We start from the raw sequence: 23,891 nt of genomic DNA, 5'->3' as shown, positions 1-23,891 counted from the left end.
ACCTATATGCCAGGTCATAACCTAATCCTAGGTCTTTGAAAAGTCTTTGAAAGACTTTTGCTGAATTAGATCCAGCTTCCCAATAATTACTTGAAATGAGGCCAGGCTGGGTGTTTGATGGTTCAGTATGGGATGTTTTAGTGCTGCTTTTGGATAAGGGTTCATAACAACCACAACTTGGAAGCGTGGTGAGTATCTTATAGATCTCAGTTTCATCCCCCAAAACAAAATTATTGAAGAAATGTGTAAAGTCAAAACTGACAAAGATGAGAATTTCTGGAAATAAGCAACTGATGGTCCAGATAATTCTGTGATACATGATCCTTCATCACACAGTCCACTGGTTTTCTGCATTTCTATCCTCTTAACCTTTATTTGGCTCAAAATGAAGAGGTTGAAGCAGTAACTGCTAAATCATAAAATCCTGATATGCATTCCTTTCAGTAATATTGAAGATGAAACTAATGAATTACTCTGATCTTGCAAGCCTTGCTCAAGCCACCAGATAGAACACTGAAGGCTTTTGGACAAGTGAAAAGGAACGTCTGAAAAGGGCAGCTTTAAGAGCAACGATGACATGGAGAGCATTCTGTACTCTGCAGCCATTAACATGCTTGGAAAAGTGAGTGTGGGTCACGTGTGTCATGTGTGCTTGTGATGTCCTGTTACACCAAAAGAGAGAGCCTCAGGAAGAAGGGAATGGATAACTTGGGATGGTTTTAAGGTAGCATTTTGCTATTGGATCAGCAAGGGACAAATTGTACCTTGTGCCAAAGAAATAAGGAATGGGGAAATTCAGGGGAAGTTAAGTTTCTTCCTGGGAAAATGTGAGATGGGTTAAGGGAGAGGCTGTGGATTTTCATGGTACTGACCTTTAACTGCCAGCACAGGATGCTGAGGCAGGAGTTCAAAATGTGTAGTTATGAGTGCACTGTTTCCAGGTGACACCTCTGTGTGTATGGAGGGTGATAAGAACGTGGTATAATGTAGATAAAGTTACTGAGAGGAGGCTTAGCTAAAGGTATTTGCAGTCTGAATACAGGTTCAGAGATATGATTGTGATCAGTTAACTGCTTCTGCAAGGAGGATTGAGTAGCATTTTCTGGTGGTGGTTCCTAGCCATTGGATAAACTCTGCACCATAGCTCTCTTACTACTTAGTAACTGTCACCACATGTATTTCTTGTCGAGGGTGAATGAGTTCCAGTGTTTGCTTTTCTCAGCATAAAAAGATACATTCCGTTTCCCCTATCTGTGCCCTCCTGTTTGGCTTGCTTTGCCTTCATTTCTTAGAATGGTGCTTCCAACTTGAGGGATCATCAGTTGGGGGCTGGAGGAAGCCCATTCCTACTCCCATAGCTACAGAGATGGGGTTTTGTCTCTACAGGTGAGTGTTAATACAAGTTAACAGAAGGCATTGCTTAGCTTTCTAAGTGTGCTAACAAACTTACAGTACTAGAGCAGGTAGTATGTCTGGTCTTTGCAGGGTCTGCGTGACTAAATGGGGAATGGTTGTACACTTGGTGGTGAGTTTTGCATTTGCCTTGAGTTGAGGACATTTTTTGTTTGACTTAAATTCTCTGTGTGAGAAGCGTTGGGATGACAGATCTACTTGCTGGCCTTTCCCGGTCTATTCATTGGACACATCAGACAATAAATGTTTTGTGTGCTCACCTTTGACCGGTAATGAGAACTAAATTTACACTGACTTAGTCCTTGGAATCTCTGCTGCGTTTGCAGATTAAAACCACTGGTTGCTGCCTGTTGTGGGGGAGGCAGTAAAGACTCTTCATGCAAAGTTGTACCTGACTTTATCCACTGAGCACCTACCAGATGGTAAAGCTTTTAGTCCCTAGCACTGTGGCCTACGTGATACTAGTGCCCACGTGCTTAGAGGGAATACGTCTTGGTGCCACTGCCCTGAGCTTGTCGAGCCCTCCCCTAAAGAGAATGTGTGTGTCACCATTTTACTGCCTTGTCACTGTCATGTCAGCGCTGGTAGAGACGGCCGAGTGTGACGCTTCAAGTGTGGAGACTTGAGAATAAAAAGGGGAGATATTTCATGCTTTTCCTGCCTTGGAAACTGTTGGAAGGTGGTTCCAGTTTGGAGTCCCGAGAGTGCTGTGAAATGCCAGCTGTAGTCTGCTGTGCCTGAAGTGGATAACAAAGGGGAAACAAGATTCAAAGCCAAACTGGTTTGTGCAGCAAAAGCCACAGCAGTTGTGGGTATTAAAAGCGTTTTGGCTGTGGTCTGGCTTCACAGAGCTTTCCAAAATCTATGCTAAACTATTTGTGAGGGTTTAATCAAATGAAAAACTTGATGGTAGGAATGGGATGTACCTTATTTTTCAGTATCACCTGATCCTACTTAGTTAATTGTGTGGCTGTATTGCTGTCCTGTTAAATGAGGATGGAACCTGAAGCTGCGAGGTGAGGTGGCAGATCTTTACTGGCCTACTGTGATGCTTCCCTGCTACCTTACTCTGAGTTTGTAGGGAGTATCTGAACTCTTCACTGCACGGGATTGACATGTCAGCTCTATCCTCGGTGGCAGCAAGGTCAGTTCCCAGACCTGGATTTCAGGTCTTGCTTGCTTTGAGTGTTGGGTGGGAACTGAGGAAAGAACCCCGGAGCCTTATCTCTCAGCCGGCTGCTCAGCTGGCAAACTGCAGATGTCCCCAAAGAGGGATGCTCTTGGAAATTTCGTGTGCAAACAGTAACTAAAGCAATAAATGTTCTGAATACAAATTCTGTTTAGAGCTGGCTTTGAAATTACTTTTTTCTCCTGAAAGAGGGATGGAGAAAGGAGAACAATGAAAATGAAAGCCATCTTTTCACTGAAAGTGCTGTGTGAGTAACTTTGTGGCTTTTAAAGGAAACTGAGCACAGAAAATCTAAATACAAAGTGCTTTGGTTTTTAAGTGAAATTGATACTCATTTTTCAAAAGTAAACAAAATGGTGTCTAGAAAAAAGAACATGTTTGTTTCAGTCCTTTTGCTCCCTACTAAATGTTTGTCACTCAGTGAAATTCTCTGGAAGTTCCAGTAAGAATCTAGCATGTGACTGGTATTGCTGGAAATAAGTCCAAGGGTTTTTCTAGGTGAGCTGGGTGACTCGTAGTGAGTCCAGCTATTACACAGACTGACACTTCTTCCTGTAAGAGGTTGGCTACTGTGATGTTGTTAGCAGAATTGTATCACTTGCAAGTCTCCCAGGGCTAATATTTCCAAGTAGGTTATGGTCAAGGGATACGTGGGGAGGGAGAAGTCTTATCTGTATGTTTTGGGGTTTTGATTAAATATATCCTAATCAGGAGGGCTTTTTAAGGGCTCATTCTGCTGCTTTTCCTCATGAAGAATAGCTAGAAGAAGCAAGTCAGAGTGGATTACTGGCACAGAGTCAGGTTTCCAAGTGTTAAAGAAAATGTCCAGATCCCTTGCATGTTTAAAGACCAAGTTCAAAGTGATCTTAGAGCACAGGAAATAAATTAATTGCTGCCTTTGTTCAGCAGAAGTCATGACCAACAGATCAGAAGTGAGCTGCATGGTCTTCTGGAAGGGAGGTGTGTTTCTTGTGAAGCTTACGCTCAGGTTGGGGACCTTATCACTCAGTCAGGCAATATCCTTGTTTTTTTTTTTCCAGTTGTGGCAGCTTAGTAGGAAAATGAAAACAAACTGACGGTGGCTGGAAGGGGCAGGGATCACATCCAGAAAAGTCTCATGAGGAAAGTACAAAGACAGGAATGGCAGTGCTGTAATAGCACTCTTGGTCATCTAATGGAGCAGTAGCCACTCAACTCCAGCTGGCTTTTGTCTGCAATTTAAGACATCAAAAACCTTTTTGATGTTTAAATCGAGTGTGCTGCAGTAGCCCAGGTGTAAAGTACAGTTGCTGCCCTGACTCACAAAGACTTTCATGTGGAGAATACACTGGGTAAGGGGAGAGTTAGTAAACAAATACAACAGCTCTGCCAGTGTACCAGAAACATCGTTCTGTACCACATGGATTTTTGCTTCCGTTCAAAAAGCAAGGATTGTTCAATGAGAAGTACTAGAGTTTAGAAATGTAGAATTTGTCTCACTTTGCACAATTTTCCAAACCCAGCTTCTGCCTTAAAGATTGTTCCTTGTTGAAATGTCTTCCTTCTTAAATCTGTGAAGTGGATCTTTCAGGAAAAACTTAAATGCACGTTTTAGTGCTGCTTCCTGAATGACAGTGACTCAATAGCACAAAAGAAACACTATTATATGCACCATAGCCTTTGTTCAAAGGCTATTTTAACAGTAACTTCAGAGCTGCCTCGAAGGCGAGCGAAGAAGATTCCTCTCTTCAGTTCCCTATAACTAGACTGGATGTAGCCCTGGAGACTGTGCTATATTCCCCCTGGAAATAGGGTTGAGATTCGGTAAGTCAGTGGCAAAAGCCAGCAGAAGCTATTGCAATGGAAAAGAGGTCTAATTTCAAACACTTGAAAAAATGGAGTCTGCACAACTGGACCAACCTTAAGGTCTAAAAGTACTTTTTTTCTTAATTGCTAAAGCTGTCAGTCACTTAAAAGTACAAGTAAGATGAAGTGAAGTAGATGTCTACGTGTTTAAGCTTGGCGATGAGAAATAATGGCTTTGAGGACATTATTGTGGAGGATAAATGAATACTGTGTATCTAACTTTGTTCTTTCCCTGCTTTTAAAGAACAATTCTAGTTGACGAGAGGAACCTCTTTAACTTAGTCCAGAGTTGCAAAATGAGACCTAGCCACAGACTGAAAAGACCCTGAAATCAGGATCCTGTGGCGGTGCGTATTAGTTTAAGGAGGCTAAAGGCAGTATTTCCTGACAGGGACTTCAATAAGCATCCTCTGTCCCAATCTTGGCGAAGTGGTATGATAGGACACAAATGCAGAAGGAAACTAATGGGGTAGCACCAGGTGCCCAAGGGCATCTTTCCTTGGTAAGTGCTTTCCTACTGCTCCATCCTAACCTGTTTACCTGCTGGTGTCCTAGGAGGCCAAGCTCTGCTCTTGAATCTGGAAGGATATATGAATTACACAGCATTGGAATTGTTGCAGTTTGCGTATGGTAAGGAAAACTTCTTGGACGTATCTGGGAGGTGAATGGTGGTGGTACAGTGACCATCTTTGACAAACTCTGTGCTGCCTGAAGGGTTGTAGCACGTGCTGTATTGCTGCATTCAGCTGGTTAGACGCTCTGTATGTATTTAATATTTCTGACTTGCAATTAAATTCCTGATGGGACATGACTGGCCTGAAGGTTCTGCTGGATGGATGTGTTTGCTTCATTCATCCTGTCCTGTCAAAGCCATTCATTGCTTTAATCTGAATCTGAGTATTCCCCTGGAAGCATATAATTTTTCACTAGTTTAGGCTGAAGAGATTGAGAAATCATTGAGTGCTTCTGATGGATTATGTGAGGTCCTGTAATACAACACTTGCAGCTTTTGATAAATTGCCGGACTGATGTTTTGAAAGGCTTTTTTTTTTTGTGTGTGTCCAGATTTCTTTTCAGTCAATCCATATTCTGTTGCTGGCACTCACTTCAGTCTTTTTTTCTTCCTGGGCTTTGGCACTTGAGCTGCTAGTTTGGCCTTGGAGACTTCCAATGTGGCCCAGTTTCCCTAGCTAAGAACTTTTGCAAGGTCTTGGAAGGGTTTAAAAAGAGTTACTTCTGCTTCTGGATGACTGAAATGATCCTGAGGATGTATTAGGCTTTAAAATTTTCTGTCTTCTGGAAGAAGAGTCCTGCTTTTTCAAAGGGACAGGTGCTGCTCGTTTCCATATTTAGATCTATGATGATTATGCACTTGTGTCTGTTTTTGGTACCTACTGCAGGATCAAGGTGATTGTATTAATTAAGAATATAGGCAAACTGGTATCTCATGGGAGTGGTGGGGGGCTCTTTCAAATAAAACTAAGTTTATTCCAGTGGAGAGCTAGTGCTGCTTTTCTGCTGTAGAAGAAATCTTGTTTTCTAATAAAATGCATGCTAGGCTGTCACAGCAGAAGATCTGGTGCTGTTAGGAGCCTTTGAAGCTGTGATCCTTTCTGGACGGCAGGCCACTATAGCTATTCAGAAGCGGGATGTTTGGAATGTAGTGCTGCTTTTCTGCTGTAGAAGAAATCTTGTTTTCTAATAAAATGCATGCTAGGCTGTCACAGCAGAAGATCTGGTGCTGTTAGGAGCCTTTGAAGCTGTGATCCTTTCTGGACGGCAGGCCACTATAGCTATTCAGAAGCGGGATGTTTGGAATGCCTAGACTCCTGTTGTTGTCTGGTTTGCTTTGTGCTATGAAGTTAATACTATAAGGAAAATGTACCTTTACAGGCCTTCGGACTAATTATGAACCCTTCCATACATGCAGAGATGAGGGAAACACATCCCCAGCTGCTGTGCTCAACTGACAGTAATGTTTCAACTCCCATGTCTGCTCCACTGGTGTCTTGGATACTTACATTCTGTTCTCCTATACCAGTGAGCTGAGCGGGATGGTTTTTTGGTGTTCAAATCAAGAAAAATGATGCCTTCCTGTTTCGTGAAGGACTCCGAACATTACAGGGCTGACTGGTTTCTTTAGGGCTGACCAAACAGTTCAAGAAAAATAGGAGCCATTTCAAATACAGTCAGGTTTGCTGAAGCAATAGTTGAGTCATTGGTGGAGAGAAGATGAGTGTGTCAGGTCTGGAACATGAGCTATTTTGTATCCCAGAGGAAGAAATATGCTGATATTTGGTAGGCCTCCAATTCCTGCAAACCAGAAAAGGACGTGCCTATTTATTTTCCTTACCGGAGTCCTCTTTGTGTTGCCGTGCATTGCGTCCAACAGCCCAGATTTATAATTCAATCTGCGTCTATTTGTTGCTTGACAGAGGAGGATGAAATAATAGCAAGGCTCCGTTTTCTTTATAGCCGGGAACAGATAGCTATGGCTCACCATCACTGTAAACTGTACAGGGGTTTGTGATGTTTCAGATGAATGATGCTGCTGCTGGATGAAAGTAAACGGTGGTGTCCTGGAGCGAGTCCCAGGTTATTCTGTTTTCTCCCAGCAGTTCCTTCCTATAGCAGTGCACTTGAAGAGAGGTACATGGCGGGGGAGAGGTACATTCCTCTTTTTCCTAACACCAGCAGAGACAGTGGAAGTGGAGTTGGTGCAGATACGGTGGGTGTCAGAACCTGTTTTGAGAGGTTTGGCGTTCAGAACTGGGAAGCCTTTGGTGGCTGTAGTAGAGGGGCGTGTGGCATATAGCAAGTCACCAACCTGCTCTGAGCTCCACTTGGGCCCATCAGAGCCCGAGGTCAGTATTTCATCCTTCAAACAATACTGCACTTAAAATCCTGCTTTGCCTTAACTCTACCACATGCCACGGGAGTGAATTTGACCTGTAAGCTAGCTATCTCTGCATAGATCTGCTAATTCCGTAGTTAATTAGGGAACTGGAAAGGAGACATAGCAAATCTAACCGTTACTCTTATTTTTTGCGCATTCTGTTGCATCTTCTGTCTTTTCTGAACTTTCTGAAGTATAGGGGACAAGCAGGTCGAAAATGGGAAGAAAATTAGAAGCGCTTGGCCTGGTGCCTGCCTTTACACTGTGTTGATTAGGTTTTAATTGGCAATTCTTGTCTGTAATATAAGATAATTGCAGAGATTTCCAGGAATTGTTTGTAGAATAGGAAGAAACAGACATATCTGAGTTCTACTGGAGAAATTTAATTAAAGACTTTATAATAAAGCGCAACAGATGGTGCTTTGCTAGTTAGGAAGACAGGCAGGAGGCCTCTTTGTAGACATTCAGCCATGATGGCTGGAGCTTCTGCTTCCTGCTGCCTAGAGATGCTCTGACATAATCTCCCACTAGCGAACTTGAATGGTTCAAGGATGACACGTGCTTTATGTTCTGGTCCAAACTGTTAATAATCGTTCTTCAGAAATTAAAGTTATGCAGCCATAGAGTGAAATTCCTTGTGAAAGGATTCCTTCTGAAAGGCGAGGTGAGAACCCACGTCGATGGGTGTACAGGTCTCTTTATAGATACTGCAGTGGCACGGAGGAAGGAGGATCTTTTTGGTTTTCAGACAGCAGCGCTCCCCAAAAATTCCACGTGAGCCAGCCTCGGACTGGACTGGAATTACATTACTGTGAAACTTGGAAGACAGAAGAGCTTTCTTTTTTTCTCCTCCCTAGTGCTATAAATCAAACCATTTCCAAATTCTTCATCAATCTCCGGCTTTCAGGAAGTTATAAGGAAAGTGGAACAGAGAGAGGGTATTGTAACTGACGGAGAAGAAAATATCTACTCTTTGCAATCCTTGTTGGAGCAGGTACCAAACCTTGCTTTTTTCTTGTTATTTTTAAAAGCATGAAATTATGTTGCAAAAGAAGTTGTGTGTTCATGAAATGGATACAATTTGCTTGTTTAGTATTGCAGTGGAATTCTGATTTTTGTGTGCTCCCCAGCATTGCCAGAGCTTTAATGAAATTTAGCCTTGTGCATCTGCAAAGACTTATCTTGGAAAAGGAAAAATTAGCTACTGGGTAGTGAGATATTACAAGGGACAGTCCTGTTTTAGGAAGAGTTTGTCTGGGTTTGCAAATTTCAGGAAGAACCTAAAATAACAGAACGAACAGCCAACAAAGAGGGAATATTTCACATAGATGTCAAAGAAAGGATTTGTGACCCTGTGGGGTCCTTTCCATGGAGTCACCTCACTGAACGGCCAGACAGATGTGCAAGATGATGACAAGGATGCTTTCAAGCTCCCTGCCTAGCAGATGCTTAGAGGGTATATATTGTCTCACGTTTAAATGAGTTTTCTCACTTGTTAGTATCAGTAATGCTGCAGGGGAGCTCCATGAGATTAACTCTTTGGCCATCTTTTCTTTCTGCAGCTTGGTGTTCATTTCACTGCAGGCTGTATTGAAAAGTGATTACCTGGGAGGGTTTTAGTTACATTGGACTTCAACAAAGGCAGCACCAGATGATCAAGAAGCATTTTAAACGCAAGCTCAGGCCTTCTTTATTTTTTATGAACTGCTTACTAGCCCCCATGGCTAATGCTTTGAGTTGGCTCATTTGCTTCTGTAGCCATAGGATCTTCCAGAGAGGTGAGTGGGTGATTTCCTTATCCAGGCAGATTTCTTTTTTGTTTTGTTTTAAATTGATGCTGATAGTGTTACCTTGTGAAAGCTATAGGGCATTAGAGGCAGCACTTGTTTAGCTCATAACAGGTCATAAAGTGATGAGTGTGCCTGCCGTTCTTTCAAAAGCACAATTTTTTTTAGGGATTCATTCAGGGGAGAAGACGGAGAAGGTGGGGAGATGCATTCACCAAGAGGTTTCAATTTTCTAAAGAGATTAAAAAAACACATCAATGTTTTTGAGTAACAATAGTAATAAGACCACGGTGCTTATTTGGGTATGGAATAGATGAAAAACAAGCCTGGAACTCCTCTCCTGACCCTGCACACTCCTTTTTTATGCCCGGAGAAGCCCTTCCTGAGGAAGTCCATGTGAAATGCTTGCGGTTACCATAGTGAAGCTCACTTTCCAAAACAAAGGAATTCGTTAGGCCAGTGGTGTACGAGAACGTAAATCTGATAGGCTTGCTAAATGAAAGTAAGAAATACAAAAAGGGAAATAGTAACCAGTGTTATTTTTATTCTTCAAGTGTCTTACTCTGTTGAATATTTATCACCTTTCTCTTATAGAATGTGATGTCAAGAGATTTCCTGAAGAGGGATGGGTAAAATTGCCTTTATTGCGTAGACTGTATAACTGAAGTGGAGAAAGATGAAGTGTCTTGGTGGAGGTTACACAGTGGTAGAGGACCCGCTTCATCCCTCGGGTCTTTCCATCAGACTGTGCTGTTTGCGCTTTCTTGAAAAACTTAGGGTTTCTTTCTTTCAAAAGATGCTTAAGACATGGAAAAGGCTCTCTGTTACCTACACAGGGTAGTTTGGGTTAGTTCGATAAAACATTGGAAATTGAAATTTGCCCCAGAATTTTGTGTTCAGAGTATTTATCTAGGAATCTGAAGGGAACGGGTTTTAATTCTGGAAGAGAAACCTTTCCTTAATTTTAGCCACCAAAACTTCAGAATGAATATGATAATGGACAGGGAAGTAGCGTCGATGAATGGAAAACCCAAGAAGGTGGGTTTCTTTCCAGCTTTTTGTGTGGCTTTGAGAAGCCAGCTAATTCATCTAAGGGTAACTGGAACGTGAGACTTTCTGATTCAGATTCCTTCTTAACAAGACAGGCTTAGAATATTTCCTGTTTCTTTTTTAGTCACTACACTGGTGGGATGTTGTGTTCCATTTGTAAACACCACTTCTCTATTAAAGCAAAGCATTGTTCTTAATAGTGAAATTGTTATATTAGTAGTACTAATGCTGTTAACATCAGTGACAAAATTGTGCTGGTACTCCGTTATGGTATAATTGCAACTGGTCATTTAGCTTGGAGCATTGAATGTTTGCTCATTGTACCTTAAAATTTAAGTCTTTCACTTTCTTTTAGGGACCTTTTCCCTCTCACCGGATTGCAGCACAGACTGCCAGACCCACTGTCTCATAGACTGCGGGCAGGGACATTACTACGTAGCTGGCAACTGCTTGGAATGTCCGACAGGTTTCTAGTAAGTCTCCTTCCTTATAGATCCCTGCAGAGATCCCAATCCTTTATAGATCCGTGCATCTGTGGCTAAAAGGGCATTTGTATGTGTAGTTGGTGAGAGGCATGTTCCTGTATCTGCACACCACCTGTACTAGCTGATAGGGAATGGAATTCTAAAGAAGAATTCATTTTTTATAACTTTATTATTTTTGATCCAGTTGCCCTGGGGGTCAGGCAGCTCCGAGGAAATGCCCGCTGGGAACAGCCAATGAACTTACTGCTCAAGCAGAGATCACAGCCTGCCGGGTAAGCTGAAGGGCAGGGGAAGAGAGCAAGGAAGTGAAGTAGTACTTTTTGCCTCTACTCCCATGTATTTTGAATCATCTGATTTCAGGCTTCTTCCCAGATTTTGAGGTCTGCTTAGAAATTTTTCAGGAGATGCTTGCACTGTGTTTGGCTTAGAGAAAGCAGGTTGTCCTTCCAGATAGACAGCGAGCAGCTCTCCCTCCATTCATTGTTTATACCACTGACACTAAAAAGCACATGTTGGGAGCTCTCAAGAGCACATAGGCCAGATTTTGACAGCGATCCAAGATCCTTTCTTTCTGGCACTTCTGCCTGAGGGTGTCTGAAACTGCTGGTTTACGTTATTCATGCAAAGAATATGTTTTTGTGGATCTGAAGGTCTTTGTGATCTCACTGCAGGTTTGTCCCAATGGCTGTCTCAGCCTTGAGAGCGGAGGTGGGTGCCGTGCGTGTCCGGATGGTTATTCCTGTGATCCACGTAGTGGTGTGCAGAGGAGCTGCAGTCCTGGGTAGTCCAACTCACCAGAGGGAGAGTTGGAGTGTCGGGCATGTCCAGAGGGATACATCTGCCCAGACGGACAGAGCAGACAGGTACGGAATGAGCATGTGGTATAGTAGATCTAAGACCTTCCACGAGTAGACTGTATTAAGAGAAATAAATACTTCTTATTTAAATTCTGAGATTTTTAGTGCTTCCAGTCACCAGCCACCACTAAACCCTTTAGCTGAGGACCCGGAGAAGCTCGGAGCACTTTTTCTTCTAAAAATTGTCCCTGGAGATTAGAGCTGAAGCAGCGTTGGGAAGGGAGGAGAGAGCAGAGAAGGAGCAGGCACAAGATAGAATGCAGTGCTGGGCTTTTTCCTGACTCAGGCTTGGCTGGGACGCAGCTTTGGGCAGCGATGGCCATCAGACCTTCTGGTAGCACGAATTTGTATTTCTTCCCCTTAGCATTGTTTGGCCGGTCAGCAGCCAAATCCGAGCCACACTCACTGTATAAGCTGCTCTCCTGGTTCTGTCTCAGCTGAAGATGCTCTGCTCTGCCAGCCCTGCCCAGCAGGTAAGTGTGTCTCACGGGCATCTTCTGGAGTCATTAAAACATAGAACTTCAGGAGACTAAAATGACGCTTTGCTCTGGTAGCACTGAGCTGGCAGTATCAGAACAGGGATAGGGTGTCCGTGTCACCGTGGAACTGGAGGTTAAAATATAATTCCTGAGATAAAGCAGATGCTGTTCGGAAGAGTTGGTGAAAAGCAGAGAACGAAAGTGAGAGAACAGGGGGAATCACAACGGCTTGGTTTATGGGGAAGGTCCAGCTGATGTAGCCTTGGGACATAAACGAGTATATCTGGGTGCGCAAGTGCTGCTGAGCCACGAGGGAAGCTTTTGCTTTCTCTTTCCACACAGAAAGCAGTTCTCTCCGTGACTTTTACTGACCATCTGTAAAACTGATTCATACACAGTTACAGCTTCCTCCATTTCAGCGCCTTGATTCACTGGCCATCACAAATGCCCATATATAGCAGGTGTTGTATTCCCAGGTGGCAACTGTAGAATTTAATAAGGGCCCACTGTGGTTTTCTTACCTAATTTCTCTTCCTGCTTGATACTCTCTAAGAAATCCCAATAAGCCCATGTTCAGGAAATCTCTTCAGTGAGAGTGCAAGTTAAGCCATTCCGGTACTGAATGGCCGCTTGGCATAATTTCCCCATAAAGAAAGAGTTTTCTGCAGCATTAAAATCCTGGCGTGTCTCCTACACATCCCAGAGAATGAGTATAAGCCTAGTGAGGATTTGGTAGCCCAGGGTTAGCTTTCTGCTGTGCTTGTTTCCTGTGATAAAGTGTGGTGCTTCGGTATCCCTCCAAGGCCCTCCCCATAAATCCTGTTCCATTCTCAGTGGAAATAGGAAAAGTTTGGTGCTGCAAGTAGCAGCAGTATCACTGATAATTCCCTCCAGGTACCCTTGGACTTTAATTCACATTTCTTAACCCAGGTGATCCCTAGCAAAAGGCCTGATAAGGGAGAGCATGGCATTTCTGTGGATTTGGAAAAGGATGTGTAGTGTCACTACGGGGATGCGGTTGGAGATTTGCAACCCTACCACACTTTTCTCTCCTGTGAGCCCTATACTGGATGTAAAGATGAACTATTTAATGACCAACTCCAGGTGCCTCCTGCAGAGTCACTAAACTCAGTAACTTGATTCTTATGTCGGTAATTAGAATCTCTCTAATAAAATAATAAAGAGTTCCTGTACTCTGGGTGTCTTACCCATTGTCCAGTAGAAGAAGAAACGGAGCAGCTAAAGAGGCTGTGCTAGACCAAGATCTCAGCAGCTTAGATGCAGTTATAATACATCCGTGAGAGAATAGAACAGAGGATTTCTCGTGTTTCCAGTGTCTGGAATGAATAGCAAATAATATATTTCTTGCGGGGTCAGTCATACACGGGAAGCGATGGTGGGTTTGTTGGTGTGTATCTTACTACATTTAGTATTTACTGTGCTCTGTAGAAGGCCAGGGAAGTAATTGTGGCTCCATTAAAAAAAAATCAGGAAATGTTGGCTTCTTTGGAGTTAAGGAAGTATTTATAAATTCTACTTACCACAGGTTAAATATATGCAGAGCGTCCCATGCTGAAATGCTGCGTTAAAATGAGTCCCTCTTCTGTTCTTAAATCTGAGTAAGTTATCCAGCCCAATTGCAAAGCCCTTAGATTGTAAGGAGTTTGAATACCATCACAAGCAGGAGAGGGGCCTGAGGATTCCCAGTGTTCTTTTCCATGATCTGACTGGCTTTAATTATATATAATCTTTGTACTTAGTATTGCGTGCAATGTGAACGAAGTGTCATTGCCATGCTGATACATAGCCATATATTTCAGCATAGCAGTGGTGCTTTCATGCCACATTAAAATCCTTTTTTCTTCTTTTTTTTTTTTTTTTTTCACTCTTCAAATATCCATCTGGAGTTTAGTAAAGCATTTGATAATCAAGTTTTACAAAATCTTACTTGGAAAGAGAAATTAATTCTGGCTGGATGTGAGAATTTCATTGCTAAATGGTACAACTGGCAGAAGGATTTTAAGTGAAAGATGCTGGATTAAACTGGGGAAAGGAATGTAGTCCTTAAAGCAGGAACACTTCAGCTGGTCTTTAATCCCCGCGATCTTGGAGAGAGCAGAAGAAATGGAGTAGAAAGAAAGAACAATTAACTCTAATGATACTAACTAATAAAATTAATTTGGATATTTAGCTTAAAATGTCATTGTATGTTTTGAACTAAAAAATGTCATGATGTATTAAACACTTGCATTATCTTTTCCAGCGCAGTTTTACAATAGGAAGAAATCTTTTTAGACAGGAAATTAATGAGAATTTATTTTTCAAATGTTGTCAAAATTTCCAAAACACAAAAAATTTGGGCTATCTGTAATGTGCTGCTTTTAAATAAGTGACCTGCTCTTTTCTTCCCTTGATTGCATCCATGCGTCTCTGCTTATATTGCAGAACCAAGCAATTTATTATAGTCTCCACAGCAGCTTTGTTTGTATTCCTGAAATGAACATGTTCTTGGATATAAAAACAGTCGATCATTTAAATGGCACCTTTCAACAAACAAGAGCTGACTGAAATGCTGTGGAAATTCTAGATCTCAAGAAAAATGTTCATTCCAAATTAAGCAAACCAAAAAAGAAAACTCCATAACCCCCTTCTTTTTTTTTTTTCTTGTAACAACTTGCCATAAATGCTTAAAATGATGCGTAAACTTGAATGAAGTTTGAAAATGTTACTGAGTTTCAAAACTTTTTATTTTTTGTTATTTAGCTTTAGTAGAAGGTGATGCTCCTAGATTTCTGCCCTGTGCTTCTTGAGCCTTGTCTTTTCTCAGTGTAAACACAGGAAAATCTTTTGTCCCTCGAATGCGGTGACCTTTTGAAAGTTCAAATGCTTTAAACATCTTAAAATGTCTTTTCGGGAGCAGGTTCCCCTGCGTCCTCCACGTAGCCCTTGCCCCAGTGAGGGGCAGTTTAGCTGCTGACAGCTTTGAGCTTAAATACGCTCTAGGAAACGGTGTATTGCTTAACACTTGCATTTCTGAACCACGTGTTTTCTTTTCTCTATAGGTCACTTCTGTTCTGATGGCCTTGCGGTCCCTCCGTGCCCAGCAGGGAGTTTCAAGCCCAAGGAGGGACTTCACACACCCAGCAGAAGCTCCTCATGCTTGCGAGGTCTGTATCGGAAAAGATCTGCATTTTCAACAGTGGGGGTAATAATTCTCACTGTAAAACACACTGTTAAATACATCCTTATGAAGAAGGGGCTGGCAGTTACAGTACTTATCTACTGTAAATAAATACGGTATTTAAATCTGGATGAAATCTGGGTGTTCCTTTCATCCAGTATTTGAATCTGGTTGAATGGAACACACATGGAATCTCCTACGAGTCACCAGATTTGTGGTGAAGTATTCAGGAATTACAAAGGTGTTACATCCAGAAATGCTCGCTATCGACTTATTTCATTGGAACTGCCTTCGTGAATGTGGACCCTGCTATTTAGATACCTGCCCTGTGCAGAGGTTTCGGAGAAGTTGCAATGGAAGGAAAAGGTGATTGTACTTTCAGAACAAGGAAGAAAATCGAGGAGCAATCTGAAATGATGTGCTAAATGTCATCCAGCAGGTCAGCTGTGAAGCCTGAGTCAGCAAGTGGCTGCTGTTAAAGCCTATTCAACTGCATCAGCTTTGTATGCGAGACACTGTTTTTAGCACTATTAGTCCACCCACAGGTTAAATATATGCAGAGCGTCCCATGCTGAAATGCTGCGTTAAAATGAGTCCCTCTTCTGTTCTTAAATCTGAGTAAGTTATCCAGCCCAATTGCAAAGCCCTTAGATTGTAAGGAGTTTGAATACCATCACAAGCAGGAGAGGGGCCTGAGGATTCCCAGTGTTCTTTTCCATGATCTGACTGGCTTTAATTATATATAATCTTTGTACTTAGTATTGCGTGCAATGTGAACGAAGTGTCATTGCCATGCTGATACATAGCCATATATTTCAGCAGAGCAGTGGCGCTTTCATGCCACATTAAAATCCTTTTTTCTTCTTTTTTTTTTTTTTTTTTTCACTCTTCAAATATCCATCTGGAGTTTAGTAAAGCATTTGATAATCAAGTTTTACAAAATCTTACTTGGAAAGAGAAATTAATTCTGGCTGGATGTGAGAATTTCATTGCTAAATGGTACAACTGGCAGAAGGATTTTAAGTGAAAGATGCTGGATTAAACTGGGGAAAGGAATGTAGTCCTTAAAGCAGGAACACTTCAGCTGGTCTTTAATCCCCGCGATCTTGGAGAGAGCAGAAGAAATGGAGTAGAAAGAAAGAACAATTAACTCTAATGATACTAACTAATAAAATTAATTTGGATATTTAGCTTAAAATGTCATTGTATGTTTTGAACTAAAAAATGTCATGATGTATTAAACACTTGCATTATCTTTTCCAGCGCAGTTTTACAATAGGAAGAAATCTTTTTAGATGGGAAATTAATGAGAATTTATTTTTCAAATGTTGTCAAAATTTCCAAAACACAAAAAAGTTGGGCTATCTGTAATGTGCTGCTTTTAAATAAGTGACCTGCTCTTTTCTTCCCTTGATTGCATCCATGCGTCTCTGCTTATATTGCAGAACCAAGCAATTTATTATAGTCTCCACAGCAGCTTTGTTTGTATTCCTGAAATGAACATGTTCTTGGATATAAAAACAGTCGATCATTTAAATGGCACCTTTCAACAAACAAGAGCTGACTGAAATGCTGTGGAAATTCTAGATCTCAAGAAAAATGTTCATTCCAAATTAAGCAAACCAAAAAAGAAAACTCCATAACCCCCTTCTTTTTTTTTTTTCTTGTAACAACTTGCCATAAATGCTTAAAATGATGCGTAAACTTGAATGAAGTTTGAAAATGTTACTGAGTTTCAAAACTTTTTATTTTTTGTTATTTAGCTTTAGTAGAAGGTGATGCTCCTAGATTTCTGCCCTGTGCTTCTTGAGCCTTGTCTTTTCTCAGTGTAAACACAGGAAAATCTTTTGTCCCTCGAATGCGGTGACCTTTTGAAAGTTCAAATGCTTTAAACATCTTAAAATGTCTTTTCGGGAGCAGGTTCCCCTGCGTCCTCCACGTAGCCCTTGCCCCAGTGAGGGGCAGTTTAGCTGCTGACAGCTTTGAGCTTAAATACGCTCTAGGAAACGGTGTATTGCTTAACACTTGCATTTCTGAACCACGTGTTTTCTTTTCTCTATAGGTCACTTCTGTTCTGATGGCCTTGCGGTCCCTCCGTGCCCAGCAGGGAGTTTCAAGCCCAAGGAGGGACTTCACACACCCAGCAGAAGCTCCTCATGCTTGCGAGGTCTGTATCGGAAAAGATCTGCATTTTCAACAGTGGGGGTAATAATTCTCACTGTAAAACACACTGTTAAATACATCCTTATGAAGAAGGGGCTGGCAGTTACAGTACTTATCTACTGTAAATAAATACGGTATTTAAATCTGGATGAAATCTGGGTGTTCCTTTCATCCAGTATTTGAATCTGGTTGAATGGAACACACATGGAATCTCCTACGAGTCACCAGATTTGTGGTGAAGTATTCAGGAATTACAAAGGTGTTACATCCAGAAATGCTCGCTATCGACTTATTTCATTGGAACTGCCTTCGTGAATGTGGACCCTGCTATTTAGATACCTGCCCTGTGCAGAGGTTTCGGAGAAGTTGCAATGGAAGGAAAAGGTGATTGTACTTTCAGAACAAGGAAGAAAATCGAGGAGCAATCTGAAATGATGTGCTAAATGTCATCCAGCAGGTCAGCTGTGAAGCCTGAGTCAGCAAGTGGCTGCTGTTAAAGCCTATTCAACTGCATCAGCTTTGTATGCGAGACACTGTTTTTAGCACTATTAGTCCACTCTGAGATGTGTTATGCTGTAGCGTAGAATCATCTTCCAGCTCTTTTATGAGTGGAACAGAGGAGTAACATAATTAAAGTTGACCATACGCTTTCCCTTTGGGAAAGGGGTTTTTCATTTGTGTGTGTTTGAATCAATCACAGTAGTCCTCAGCCTTTGAAACGTACAGCAAGGGGAAATTAGTTTACACATTAGGCAAAACTTTTTTTATTGTAACAGTAAAAAAGCACTGGAATTTATGCCTTCAGAAGCTGTAGAATCCCTGCTCTTAAGAGCTTTTAAAGTGCCAAGTAGACGAAGCAGCGTGTAGTGTTCTGAAATGCATGCAAAGAGGTAGGCACAAGGCTTCCACAGATTTCCAGGTCTATTTCTGTGATGTTTCCTTCTAAATATTTTTGTTTTAGTTTGCTTTTCTAAATCAGTAGAACTTTGTGATTGGGAAAGCTGTTGAAAGTAACTAGATTTTGCAATGTAAAAGGATGGAATAATAGAGCTTTGCTAAAATCTTCTCTGCTACTAAGTCTTTGCTCATGGGAAGGGAGACTGGCTTTTTGCTACTGCAATCACATGTTGCTGAGGTGAGCTCTGCCTGGTTTTGAACGTTGCAGAGCAGCTCAGTGTATCACACAATGGTATAAAAACTGCCTCTTTCTCTATAACACTGCTGTACAAATGGGAACATAGAGTCAGAGGGACATTCAGGGAACGAGCTCAATTCACTAAAGTAAACTTGGGCCCAAGTCCAGAATGTTTTATCCGGTGTCACCAATCACCAGGTGCACTGCGAGAAGCAGAAACCGCTCTGGGTTGCTCAGTTCCTCGTCTCCCTTTACATTTACGGGGCCCTTCCCCTCAGACCGGTACCTGCACTAAGAAAATAATCATCTCCTTCAAATCGAGTCATACTCCTTCAAATCAAGTCATATATTTTCCTGTTTGAGCATTTCTTTTCTAGCAAACAACTCAGCTGCCAAAGCGTCTTGACTGTTGAATGATTTTTTTACTCACCAACTAAGTCTAGGAAATTGCTGCTTTCCGCCCACTACTGAAATTAAAACCAGAAATGCATTTCCATGGTGCAGCAAGGAACAAACCTCACATCTCGTCAAGGCAGCAAAATTCAAGAGACAGGGCCAGTGGCACCTGAACAAACACTGTAGAAGCTGCAAAGTAAATTAGATTTTTAAAACTCTTGGTTTAATAATGTGAGCTGTTAACGCTGTGCCTGTACTACTTTATATAATGATGTTGTCAGCTCTCCTAAGGAACACTTGGCAAAGGTAGGACAACGCCTGCTGCAAAATAGACGGGGGATACAGGAATAAACTCTGACAAGCCATAGAATAGTTCAAGTATGCTACCATGAGGTAGGTGATGGCTCGTGTGATATTAAAATATGCCCACCATCTGCACTACAAGGTGTTAAGTGTGATACACCTCAGTGATGCCCAGTTTGTCTGCAGCACATTTATTGCACAGCAAATACTGCAGAATAAATAATACGCTGTAAATCCGTGTCGTGATTGATCTCGTGTAAAATATCCAGGCAGCCACGCTATTAAGTCTGATCTGAACTCCAAAGGGAGGCATTGTCTCCAGAAAGTCAGGCAGGAAATGGAAATTTTATGTCCCTATAGCCAAGTGGCGTGGATTGGGGTTATATCAAATGGCATTCCCGCTGGGTTTGCTGGGGGTGCAGATCTGCAGCATGAAGCTTTTGTCAGCTTAAGGCAATTTTTAAAGGGTCCCACAGCACTGTGAGGTTGCAACCCTCCCTCAGGTGTGTTGATTCAGTTGCTGTGGTCAGAGCTGTGGGATTTTATAGTTTTGAGAAATTAAGATCTTGTCGTATCGAGGTTTTTGAAGCTTGTGTTCATCCGTGCCAAGTGGAGTAAATGTAAGGGGGGAAATGACGAGTTGTTTTTATTTTCCTGAGGGGTGGGAATGAGCAAGTGGGTGGAAAGCAGAGGGAGAGATGGCCCTTGAACTTGTTTGGCACCCTGCGGAATCCTAATCTGGACCTACTCTTCAGTCTGTGGAGGGGGTGGCCTAGATTTTAATAAATCCTGGTCATTTTGGGGGTGCTGTAAGGCTCTGTTCCAGCCTGCAGAGGCACCTACGTACTTGTGTATGCTTGAGCCTTTCCTTGACAAGCACCTGGAAGGCAGCAGGGTTTCGACCTGAAGTACTCCAGGGAGCTATCAGCAGCAGCCCGTGTTTTCCTTTTCCCCCTGAATTGCTCTTTTTGCTTTGTGCTGTTGAAAGGCATGACTCAGGAGGATAGCAACTACTCTTGTACTAAATTTGTGTTTCCTTCTTGCCAAGTTAAACATTTGGGGACATTTTATAATGAAATGCACTTTCTGAACATGGTAGCACCAGTAAGGGATCATTGTTTTATTATGTATTGATCTTACTAGTGATCCTTTATGGTACAATGCAAGCAGCTTTTGTTTAACACAGGGGATTTTAGAGATCATAGCTCAAATTGGTTGTCATTCAAGCAGCTATCCGTGTGTTTGTACTGAATATATCACCGGTCTGCAAAACTAGTTTATCTCTCTATGCTTTCAGAATGCAAACATGGAAAGCACTCAGCTTTCGTGGAAACCCTGGGCTCTCTTACAGCTGAAGCCTAAGCGTTGTGCTTATTAAAATTACCTGCATCAGAGTGTTTTAAGGCTGATGTTTTTGTTTATTTAAAATGTATCTAATTTCTCAGAACACAGTCCAGATGGTTTTACTGCTTCCACCAGCCACTCGACCGCAGTAATATTCGGCTAATCCAATACCACCACCTTCTGGCTTTGCAGTAGCTTCATTGCTGTTACGAAGGAACCTCCATCATACTTCCTTGGTGTGGGTGAAAGCAAAGGAATCATATTTTGTAGGACCCTCTGTTTTGCCAGTAGGTCATGCTCTCTTTGGGAACTTAAATGCCTTCTCTCTCTTTAGGAATTGGATTGTGTTGGAAGAAATAGCTGATGTTTTTGTTTATTTAAAATGTATCTAATTTCTCAGAACACAGTCCAGATGGTTTTACTGCTTCCACCAGCCACTCGACCGCAGTAATATTCGGCTAATCCAATACCACCACCTTCTGGCTTTGCAGTAGCTTCATTGCTGTTACGAAGGAACCTCCATCATACTTCCTTGGTGTGGGTGAAAGCAAAGGAATCATATTTTGTAGGACCCTCTGTTTTGCCAGTAGGTCATGCTCTCTTTGGGAACTTAAATGCCTTCTCTCTCTTTAGGAATTGGATTGTGTTGGAAGAAATACATGCTGGGTATTTTTGTCCTGCTGGAGCAAGTTACCCGGTGCCGTGCCAGCCAGGTACATACAATCCTCTCCAAGGACCGGATGAAGCCGCCGATTGCCGAGCCTGCCCAGCAGGGAGAGCTTGTACTCAGACTGGTTCTGAGCATATTTGCTGGTGCTACAGTCACGTCTATGGCTGGTGGCCATAGTGCTGGGGATTGGAGTTTGGACTCCAGGGTTCTCATCTCAGCTAAGGTGAGCTGTCCCATTTTACTCATCAAGAACTTCCCATAAAACAAAAAGATTCTTCTTTTTCTAAGAAAGAACTGAGAGAGGGACAGCAGAAATGAGAATTCTGTCTGTGATACCTTGTCAAAAAATCCAGTGGGGGATTTTCCGTGACTCTATTTCAATCTGTATTCTGAAGTTTGCATTTATGTGCCTATTATTTTAACATATTCATGTATTTTGTATACGTTACTTTGTTTTCTAGGAGACTGTGCTGAGGGATTCTGGTGCCCGAGTAAGAAACCCCCAAGATGGAGAATCAGGACTTCCTTGTCCTCCTGGTCATTATTGTCCTGAAGGTTGGATGCTTTGCTAAAGCTTAATTTTTTTTAATTCATAGAGAGCATGAGATGGCATTTCCTTACTCTGGTGCAATTATTTTGCCAGGCACTCTGCTTCCGTTGCAGTGCCCTCCTGGCACGTGGTCTGGCAGTGAAGGTAGAAGGAGTGTGCAGGAATGCCAGCCATGTCCTGGGGGGTATTACTGCAACAGCTCTGGGCAGAGGGCACCCTCAGGACACTGCAGCCCAGGGTAAGTAGGAAAGCATCACATTTATATCCTCTGTGTAAGGAGAGGTGTCCTACAAGGGGTCTTCTTTACCCTCTTGGAATAAAGAGTATTTTCCTGTGTTTGTGGCTGCAGGTACTACTGTGTCACTAAAGCCCAGACCCCAACACCCACTGATGGCCTCTCAGGAGCTCCGTGTCCAGTCAGTCACTTTTGTCCTCTTGGATCCGGGAGTCCAGCCCCATGCCCCCCTGGCTCCCACATGCCGCACACCCACGGAGAGCAGTGCTATCCTTGCCCAGTGGGTGAATTCTGTGTCTCTGGTGAGAAGCCACAGCTGTGTCCCCAGGGTGAGTTATGGTTCCCACTTAAATGTCTAGTTTGTCTTTGATTTTCTAGAGCAGATTCTGATCTTTCCTTTCTTTTCCAGGGTATTTCTGTCCCGAGGGCACAGCTCTTCCGATTGCTTGTCTGGCCGGGTCCTATAACCCTTCACAAAGGCAAGCCAGCTGCCTCCCCTGTCCTGAAGGGTAAGAGTCAGACAGTGAGCTTAGTGTTGTGTGTATACTAGTATTATAATGTAACTATTGGAAATATACTAATATTATAATATAACTATTGGAAATTTTTTATCCAGTGATCACGGAGCAGTGTGTGGTGGGAAAATGACTTCATTTACTACTGAAAAGCACTTTGAGAAGGAAGCAGAGCAACTATTGAGCTCTGTTAAGCAACACTGTATAATTGATTATGGGACCAGGCAAAGTCCTAAACCCAGGTACAGCTACACTGGAAGGGAAGGCTGTTCAGAGCAAGGAAACCATTGGCACCATAGACTTTTTTCACGTCTGAAATAATAGATGGTTCCCTTGGCAACAGGCTGGCAGAGGCCTGTTGAAAGGGAAGAGAATCTTGTGTATCACCTGATGCCGAATCTGGTTTTTCCTTGGGGGATTCATCTCCAATTACTGACTGTTTGGATTTGACCTTGTTTAACTTGTACAAGTTGATGAATCACAGCCTGGATGTGTTATGACTCAAGTTAAGAAAATTATGTCTCTGTGGCTTTTACAATTATGCCATCAATTTGGCATACGAGGAAACAACTAATAATGTAGTAATATGCATAAATAGGTCTCTTTTGTGGTCAGCACAGTGCAGCAGCCACATTAGACCATTTAGTCTCACCATTAAGTCATTATTCAGGTACTCGTGGATAGTATATTGCTAGAAAATGTGTTTTTTTAATGTCTTTTTTTTTTCCCCATCCTTTTTTTTTTTTTTTTTAATCTCTCTTTGGACCAGCTGCTTCTGCCCCAAAAATTCCTCTTCCTTTTTGGAGAACGAATGTTCAGCCGGCCACTACTGCCCTCCCGGTACTGCTTCTGCAACTCAGTTCCCGTGTCCTCAGGGGACTTACAACCCACAGCCTGGAAGCAGCCTGATGTCTCGCTGCACCCCCTGTGACCCAGGTAACCAGCAAATAAGCATCTCTCAGGCTGAGGACAGGAGAATGTATGAAAATGTGTCTTGAACATTCCTGACCTTCAGCGGATGAACTGTGTAAGGACATAGCCTGTTCTCTGAAGTATGTTTCTGCTTTTTTCTGCTGGTACTAATGTCATGGCATTAGTAATGCCTCAGGGCATTACTGTGTGCTTGCAGGGCACCCACGCGTTACAGGACCCTGTTTGTCTGGGTTCTACTGCAGCAGAGGTGTTTCTAGTCCCACACCTACAGATGGTCTTCTGGGGAATGCATGCCCCAAGGGAAATTACTGTCCTCTGGGCTCTGCCTTTCCACAGCCGTGTCCTCCCGGTTATTATAGCAACTCAACTGGGAATACTGGGATTGAGGACTGTCTCCTGTGTGATGCAGGTACAGTATGAAAGGAAGGGCTAACGAGATTCTAGCCAGTCACCAGCATTTCTAGG

The 23,891-nt window shown here is 42.4% G+C and overlaps 1 protein-coding gene and 1 long non-coding RNA gene across 2 annotated transcripts in view; both read left to right on the top strand.

Moving 5' to 3' along the window:
* The first annotated feature begins 8,201 nt into the window (after positions 1-8,201).
* Positions 8,202-10,648, top strand: LOC106887821. Its single transcript, XR_001411967.1, has 3 exons — positions 8,202-8,337; positions 8,906-9,121; positions 10,536-10,648. It is a non-coding gene; the product is annotated as an uncharacterized LOC106887821 (long non-coding RNA).
* A 6,602-nt stretch (positions 10,649-17,250) lies between these two features.
* The window catches only part of LOC106887814, a 16,849-nt gene continuing 10,208 nt past the window's right edge, over positions 17,251-23,891 (top strand). The window contains exons 1-9 of the mRNA XM_014941559.1: positions 17,251-17,349; positions 21,157-21,416; positions 21,655-21,748; positions 21,837-21,981; positions 22,093-22,307; positions 22,388-22,487; positions 22,595-22,735; positions 23,263-23,429; positions 23,623-23,835. Coding sequence (XP_014797045.1) covers positions 21,183-21,416; positions 21,655-21,748; positions 21,837-21,981; positions 22,093-22,307; positions 22,388-22,487; positions 22,595-22,735; positions 23,263-23,429; positions 23,623-23,835 — 1,309 coding nt within the window. The 5' untranslated portion in view covers positions 17,251-17,349; positions 21,157-21,182. The remainder of the gene's footprint in view (positions 17,350-21,156; positions 21,417-21,654; positions 21,749-21,836; positions 21,982-22,092; positions 22,308-22,387; positions 22,488-22,594; positions 22,736-23,262; positions 23,430-23,622; positions 23,836-23,891) is intronic.

The sequence above is a fragment of the Calidris pugnax genome, unplaced genomic scaffold (assembly GCF_001431845.1).
Source record: "Calidris pugnax isolate Ruff unplaced genomic scaffold, ASM143184v1 scaffold97, whole genome shotgun sequence".
NCBI classification, from domain to species: Eukaryota; Metazoa; Chordata; class Aves; order Charadriiformes; family Scolopacidae; genus Calidris; species Calidris pugnax.
Note: the sequence above shows the minus strand (reverse complement) of the source record. Positions and strands in the feature narration are given on the sequence as shown.